At 40.3% G+C, this 8,160-nt stretch overlaps 1 protein-coding gene and 1 long non-coding RNA gene across 2 annotated transcripts; both read right to left on the bottom strand.

The window, feature by feature from the left end:
• Positions 1-442: 442 nt before the first annotated feature.
• Positions 443-1,696, bottom strand: LOC109238721. Its single transcript, XR_002069804.1, has 3 exons — positions 1,598-1,696; positions 1,391-1,452; positions 443-483 (listed from the first exon to the last, which is right to left on the bottom strand). It is a non-coding gene; the product is annotated as an uncharacterized LOC109238721 (long non-coding RNA).
• Positions 1,697-2,554: 858 nt separating this feature from the next.
• LOC109238715 lies at positions 2,555-4,043 on the bottom strand. Its single transcript, XM_019405189.1, has 4 exons — positions 3,897-4,043; positions 3,428-3,604; positions 3,172-3,332; positions 2,555-3,065 (listed from the first exon to the last, which is right to left on the bottom strand). Exons 1-4 carry the CDS (start codon positions 4,041-4,043, stop codon positions 2,555-2,557), a joined length of 996 nt encoding a protein of 331 aa, XP_019260734.1.
• Between the last annotated feature and the right edge of the window lie 4,117 nt (positions 4,044-8,160).

Genomic DNA, 8,160 nt, shown 5'->3' with positions numbered 1-8,160 from the left:
TACCGAGGAGAGGGCAATAGCTTCGGAGGAGGAGCTCCATGTCATGACCCATTTTCTGAACAAGCCGGGACCGTCACTCGATCAATAAACATGACCGAGCGAACCATCTCTGCTTATCCAATCTATTATAACTCCAAACATTATATGCAACAAGGCAATACTATAACCAAATACTTTTTTTTAATTTAAACATTTAAATAAATCAACTCCAAAACTTTATCCATAGTAACCAATGAAATGCTGTTAAGTTATTATCAAAAACATCTGAATATTAGCCCAACGACTATGTCTATAAAGCCTCTACTGATAAACTGACGCACTGCTCAGGACATGAGATTTCCTGGCCAGTTCTCTAAGTAACAAAGAAATAACTAAATAAAGATGACTCTAAGGAATACTCCACGAACAAAATCGGAGCTCACCAATAGCACTGGAAGAAAAGGAAATCCTAACTCGTAGATTGCTCGCCTGCAAATCCGGTTCCTACGTTGTACCGCAGACCAACGTAGGTTCCCAAAAGAGAACGTTAGTACCATCCATTGTACTCAGTGAGTTTCAACAACAGGGGGCGAAACTTTAATAACAAATACATTATGAGCAAAGGTTCTAAATGCATGTAAAACATAAAGCTTATAAGAATAATTCTAACTAATCGCATAATAGCAGTTTTATGAATATTCTAAAAGAAATTCTATTGTTTTTCTTTCTGATAAAAAAAATACTTCACTTTATACTTTGGGAGTTCCAACTATCCTGACTTAATTTTGTCTCAGTCACCGTGTGATCGGCACGGGTTCGATCCCAACCTGATCGAATAGGCACAATCCATGAGGTGCCACTCGCTTCATGGTTCTCAGCACTCATATATCATACCTTAGCATGGCTAAGTAATTTCTCAGCAATGAGACCCTCGGCTTGTTTGCTCCTTACTTTGGCACAAGTAGTTTCAGGAAGTCAACGCCTTGGTCAGGACCCTATGCCTGGACGATGACCCCTTCTCAGATAAAGGATACTCCCAAAAATCTTTTCTTTCTAAAAGTTCTTCTTGTGACTTTTCAAGTCTAATTCTTTTATAAATACCCATACTGGTATCCTTAAATGTAAGGCATGGCATAAGAATGAAATAAACACTCAAAAGTATATATAATGGTTCTTGATCCTTCATGAATTTTCATCATGAAAATGGCATATAAGAATAACATAAAAATCTGAAATTTATGCACATATATCCAAATAATCATCTAAACTTTAGCTAGAAAATAATTCTAAGCTAATAGGTACTTACTATTCCAATTAAGTATATATTAACTCTTTTATGCAATTCATCAAACACCTTGTGTGCATGCTTTTGTGAGTTAAACCACTTTAGTAAAGGGTTATATCAACTCACCTCAAAACTTCTCAAGCTAATACGTAGGCCCAGTCCAATTGACACCAGTCAAACAATCGATTCTACAACAACCAGTGCATTTTAATCAATTTTAAAGTACTACACCTAAATATGAAATTTATTGTTGATATAGAGGAAGAAGGGAATTAGCTATTCAATTCTTACCTATTACTACTTTAGGATAATTGAAAATAGAATTTTATATACCTGAGTTCGAGAATTAGTGATTTGTAAAGAACCCTAGATTTTCCGTTGCCTGCGTGATAAGAAGCCTCTGTTTCGTACTGCTCTGTTTTTCGTCTAAGGCAAAAGCCTTCCGCCCTTTTTGATGAATCAGAACGTAAGTTCTGTTTCTTTTAAGGCTTGGAGCCTTTTGTTCCCAAATAGCCCTTTTATGGGCTTTTAGGCCCTTTTTCCCTTTTTTTTTACTTAACTAATAATTAGTGATACCCACTTTTAATAATTAATAATATATATATATATATATATATATGCAAGATAAAAATAATAAAAATAGCAATAATTTAGTTCAATAATTAGCGTGTCTCGAAACTTTTATAAATTTGAGGAGTGTTACAATCTTCCCTCCTTAAAAACATTCGTCCTCGAATGTTGCTAGGGCCTTATTCTTAAGCTAACAATCATTCCTTAGGTCCTTGAACCTCTTAAGTTTTCTTAGCACTACTCATTCTTCCAAGGGACTCAAAATTTTGGCTAACTCCCTAAATTTTCAAAAATTTCGGCAGAGTTTCCCTTGTAAATTGGACTATCCAAAAAAATTTCCCTGTCACAAATACCACAATTATACCAACAACAACCAAAGATACCATAACATGCCATTCATAGGCACCATACACAACTCATAAATTAATTATTCACACTCCGGCAAGGAGGTACCACAATAACCAACAAGACTCTAAAGCACAACAACTTTAGCACAAGTAAATCACTTTAATGAATTAAGTATCTTACGGCATAAACTAAATTACTACAACAACTAAGTATAATCTAGGAAGGACAGAAACACTTGCTAACTTGTATTTAATAAATGAATTATAACTGTCAAAGCAAACTTAGGTTCACATACCTTTTTCCACAAATAAATATGGATATTTCTTTCTCATATCTTCCTCGACCTCCCACGTAGCCTCTTTTGAATTATGATTACTCCCACAAAACCTTTACCGATGCTAAATCATTTGTTCTCAACTTTCTTACTTGTCTATCGAGAATTTCTATAGGTACCTCTTCATAAATCAAACCTTCTTTAGTTTCTATGGTATCGGCAGGTATTATATGCGACTCGTCATGAATGTACTTTCTAAGCATAGACACATGAAAGACAGGATGAACGGAGGACAGCTCAACGGGTAGCGCTAGCTTATAAGCCACGTTTCCTTTCTTTTCTAGAATTTCATAAGGTCCGATAAATCTAGAGCTAAGTTTCCCTTTCTTCCCAAACCTCATTACTCCTTTCATTGGTGAAACATTCGAAAACACCTTATCACCAACCATTAACTCTAACTCCCGATGCCTCTTGTCAGAATAAGACTTTTGACGACTCTGAGCCGCTTTAAGTCTTTCTCTAATTAGCTGAAATTTCTCCAAGGCCTCACAAACAAACTCTGGACCAATCAACGGCACCTTTGCTGGTTCAAACCAACCCACTGGAGACCTACATCTCCGCCCATACAACGCTTCATAAGGAGCCATACCAATGCTGGCCTGATAGCTGTTATTGTAAGCAAATTCTATAAGTGGCAAGTGATCATCCCAATTACCTCCAAAATCTAAAACACACGCACGCAGCATATCTTCGAGAGTCTGAATCGTCCTTTCTGCCTGACCATCTGTATGTGGATGGAAAGCGCTGCTCAGATTGACCTTGGTACCTAATCTTTTCTGAAATGCTTGCCAAAAATGCGCTGTGAACTGAGGGCCTCTGTCAGATATGATTGAAATTAGAGTACCATGCAATCGGACTATTTCTTTGATGTACAACTGCGCATACTACTCTGCAGAATCTGTCATCTTTACCGGTAGGAAATGTGCGGACTTTGTCAGTTGGTCTACAATAACCCAAATGGAATCATGCTTACGGTATGTGCGAGGTAGACCTACTACGAAATCCATATTAATCATCTCCCACTTCCACTGTGGTATCTTTATGTCTTGAGCTAGGCCACCAGGCCTCTGATGCTCGGCTTTGACTTGCTGGCAATTTAAACATTTAGCCACATGATCTGCTACTTGTTTCTTTATGCCTCCACCAATACGATTCTTTCAAATCTAGATACATTTTGGTAGCACCTGGGTGGATAGAGTACCTCGAACTGTGAGCTTCCTCCATTATGGCCTTCCTAAGACCATCTACATCAGGCACACATAACCGATCATTCAACTTCAAAACTTTGTCACTTCCTAGAGTGAAAGTAGTGATTTCTTTGCTTCTGACTCCTTCTTTTAATTTCACTAAGTACGGATCTTCGTCTTGCTTAGCCTTAACATGCGCAACAAGGCAGGATTGCGCTAAGGCATAAGCAGTTATATCTCCTTCTTCGGTCTCATCCAATCTAATTCCATCATTTGCTAGTTTTTGAATTTCTCGACCCAAAGATCGCCTTTGTACTGCAAGATGGGCCAAGACACCCATTGACTTCCTACTAAGTGCATCTGCAACCCCATTAGCTTTGCCCGGGTGATAAAGGATATTGATGTCATAATCTTTCAATAGCTCGAGCCACCTTCTCTGTCTCAAATTAGTTATGTTTGCTTGAAAATGTACTGGAGGCTTTTGTGATCTGTAAACACTTCAGAATGCTCGCCATAAAGGTAGTGCCGCCATATTTTTAATGCAAACACCACTGCTGCAAGCTCCAAGTCGTGTGTGGGGTAGTTCTTTTCATGATTCTTTAACTGCCTGGAAGCATAAGCAATAACTTTTCCATGTTGCATAAGAATACAACCAAGGCCCACTCTGGAGGCATCACAATACACTATGAACTCACCCGAACCTGTCGGCAAGGTTAACACAGGTGCAGTGGTCAACCTCTTCTTTAACTCTTGAAAACTCTGCTCACAAGCGTCTGACCATTGGAACTTAACTGCTTTCTGAGTCAACTTAGTTAGTGGAGCTGCAAGTAAGGAAAAACCCTCTACAAACCTTCTATAGTAGCCAGCTAACCCCAAGAAACTCCTGATTTCGGTTGGCGTCGTCTGCCTAGGCCAGTTCTTGAGTGCTTCTGTCTTCTGAGGGTCTACTTTTATTCCTTCACTAGATACCACGTGGCCTAAGAATGCCACTGGCTGCAACCAGAACTCGCATTTTGAAAACTTGGCATAAAGCTCATTCTCCTTCAAGGTCTGCAAGGCTATTCTGAGGTGTTCTGCATGATCTTCCTTGCTCTTAGAGTACACCAAAATATCGTCTATAAACACAATAATAAAGGTATCCAGGAATGGCTTGAAAACTCTGTTCATGAGGTCCATGAATGCAGCTGGAGCATTTGTCAACCCGAAGGACATCACTAGAAATTCATAGTGCCCGTAGCGAGTTCTAAAGGCTTGTTTTAGATATATCCTTTTTTCTGATTGTCAACTGATGGTACCCCGACCTCAAGTCTATTTTTGAAAAGTACTTTTCACCCTGAAGTTGATCAAATAAATCATCAATTCTTGGCAGTGGGTACTTGTTCTTAATTGTAACTTTATTCAACTGCCGATAGTCGACGCACATTTTGAGAGACCCATCTTTCTTCTTGACAAACAGGATCGGGGCAAACACTCGGCCTGATGAAGCCCTTGTCAAGAAGGTCTTTCAACCGTTCTCTCAACTCATTAAGTTATGCTGGAGCCATCCTATAAGGAGGTATAGATATGGGCTGAGTGCCTGGCACGAGATCAATGCCAAAGTTTATGATTCTTTCAGGAGGAAGTCCGGGAAGGTCATCTGGGAAAACTTCTATAAATTCTCTAACAACTGGCACAGACTGAAGAGCTGGTGGTTCTGATTCTGGATTAATGATGTGAGCCAGATAGGCGAGACACCCCTTACCGATCATTCGTTGTGCCTTAAGGTAAGAAATAAACTTACCTACAAGCGATGCTGAACTACCCTTCCACTCTAGGACTTCTTCATTTGGAATTTGGAACTTGACTATCTTGGCATGACAATCTAACATGGCATAGCAGGAAGATAACGAATCCATACCTATGATCACATCGAAATCCACCATTTCTAACTCTATGAGATCGGCTTTGGTGTTGCGACCTTGGACTGAAACTATACAACTTCTATAGACTCTTGTGACTTTCACTGACTCGCCAACTGGAGTAGATACTGGAATGGCTCACTAAGTTGTTCAGGTTCTAGCCCGAGGTTAATTGAAAAGTATGGAGTCACATATGAAAACGTTGAACCTGGATCCATTATGGCATAAGCATTATGTGAGCAGACTAAAAGTATACCTGTAATAACTTCTGCAGATGCCTCTGCACTCTGACGATCAAGTGTAGCAAACAAACGGGGTTGTCCCCCTCCCTGAGTAACTCGGTCTGCACCTCTGCCTGCTCCATGCCCGGTCTGATTATAAGAACCACGAGCCTGAGGTGGTGCAACTACAGTAGCTGAGGAACTAGAAGGACGAGTTGATCCACCACTGAAATTACGTCGCAACTTTGGGCAGTTGGCCTTTATATGACCAATGTCTCCACAATGGTAGCAACCATGAAACCCGAGCTTGCACTGACCTGAATGTTGCCGCTTACATGTTCCACAAAGACCTTGTTGGTGTGAATGTTGCTCAGCATGACTCTGGCTATGTGAGGATGATGTCCTAAAATTCTGATTCTGGCGAGACTGATTTCCATTACTCTGAGTACTTCTGAAGGAAGACCCACCACCTGACTGATGACTGGACTGAGCTGGTGCTAATGACTCCTTATTAGAGGAATCCCTTCCACCTCCGCTGGATGTACCATTAAACCTGCCCGTTGTCCGGGCTTTCTTGTTATGCTCTTTTTCTTCTCTCCTTAGTTGTCTGTCCTTTTCTAAGTGCTTGGCGAACCCCACGACAGAGGAGAAAGCTGTCGTTCCTACTGCTGCAGCTGATGTTGTATCCTTAATGTGGTGAGCCAAACCGCCAACAAACCTGCGAATCTTTGCTTTTTCTGTCTTAACCATGTGAGGAGCATGCTTAGCCAACCTTATGAATTCCATGTAGTACTCTTGCACACTTTTATTCCCTTGCTTGAGCTGTTCGAACTCTGTAGCCTTAGCTTCCCTATCCTCTTCTCGGATAAAGTTAGCCATGAAGGCCTCTTCAAATTCTTCCCAAGTAGGCGGACCATCATCTTCATCTCTTTCATTTTCCCACATCTCAAACCAAGCGCCGGCCACATCTCTAAGCTGGTAAGCAGCTAGCTCCACAGCTTCATCATCAAATGCTTTCATCACTCGAAGAGCTTTCTTGACACCCTCCAGCGACAACATCGGATCTTCATCAACTAGAGAACCCTGGAACACTGGAGGACTCAACTTCAAAAATTCATTCACTCTTGAGGACTCATAATTGTTCTGTCTATTTGATTGAGGTGGAATCTCATCTTTTCTCTCGTTCTGGTTGGCCATAAAGGCTTTAAACATCTCCATAGCACTGTTGACTGCATTAAATATCTGACCCACCTTTGGGGATATAGTTGTCTTAGCCGGAGCTGCTGGTGGGGGCGGTACTGGATCCTGAGGTACTGGATCATCATGCTCCACCCCTTCGTCATGTTCAACCCAGGGTACTTGAACCCCATTTGTAGATTTACACTTCCGTTTCTGAGTTGAAGCCTTTTTAATTCTGCCTTAAGCCACAATAGTAGCAATAGTTTCTTCAGCAGCATCTTGAGTGTCGGTGTTAGAGTTGCGAGTACGAGCCATTTCTGCAAGTTTTGGAGAAACGAATACATTAGATAATTTCTTAGAGGTAGGATCTACTGCACGATCTAAAGTATGACAAAAAATGAGATTATTCCTAAATGCTTGTAGCCTCCTATTTATAAGTATGGCGCGCTTCATACCCATAAACAAGACTCTACTAACACGGCTTCATAGACCCCTAGGACTCCATAAACCTGAGGCTCTGATACCAAGTTTGTCACGACCCATTTTCTGAACAAGCCGAGACCGGCACTCAATCACTAAACATGACCGAGCGAACCATCTTTGCTTATCAAATCTATTATAACTCCAAAATTTATATGCAACAAGGCAATACTCCAACCAAATACTTTTGTTTAATTTAAACATTTAAGTAAATCAACTCCAAAACTTTATCCATAGTAACAAATGAAATACTGCTAAGTTATTATCAAAAACATCTGAATCTTAACTCAACGACTATGTCTATAAATCCTCTACTGATAAACTGACGCACTGCTCAGGACATGAGATTTCCTGGCCAGTTCTCTAAGTAACAAAGAAATAACTAAATAAAGATGACTCTAAGGAATACTCCACGAACAAAAGCGGAGCTCACCAATACCACTGGAAGAGAAGGAAGTCCTAACTCGTAGCTTACTCGCCTGCAAATCCGGTTCCTACGTTGTACCGCAGACCAACGTAGGTTCCCAAAAGAGAACGTCAATACCATCCATTGTACTCAGTGAGTTTCAACAACAGGGGCCGAAACTTTAATAACATATACATTATGAGCTAAGGTTCTAACTGCATGTAAAACATTAAGCTTATAAGAATAATTCTAAATAATCGCATAATAGCAATT

This window comes from Nicotiana attenuata, unplaced genomic scaffold, assembly GCF_001879085.1.
Source record: "Nicotiana attenuata strain UT unplaced genomic scaffold, NIATTr2, whole genome shotgun sequence".
Taxonomy (NCBI): domain Eukaryota; kingdom Viridiplantae; phylum Streptophyta; class Magnoliopsida; order Solanales; family Solanaceae; genus Nicotiana; species Nicotiana attenuata.
The sequence above is the reverse complement of the archived record's forward strand: the minus strand, read 5'-3'. Positions and strand labels throughout refer to the sequence as shown.

Excerpts from the sequence above, each read along its gene's own strand:
- LOC109238715 (XM_019405189.1), bottom strand. The coding sequence starts at position 4,043 with ATGGGTGTCTTGGCCCATCTTGCAGTACAAAGGCGATCTTTGGGTCGA. Across the intron at positions 3,605-3,896 it reads AATCCTGCCTTGTTGCGCAT|CAAGTCAAAGCCGAGCATCA; the intron begins GTTAAGGCTAAG and ends TTAAATTGCCAG. Across the intron at positions 3,066-3,171 it reads GTGTGTTTTAGATTTTGGAG|GTCTCCAGTGGGTTGGTTTG; the intron begins GTAATTGGGATG and ends GCGGAGATGTAG.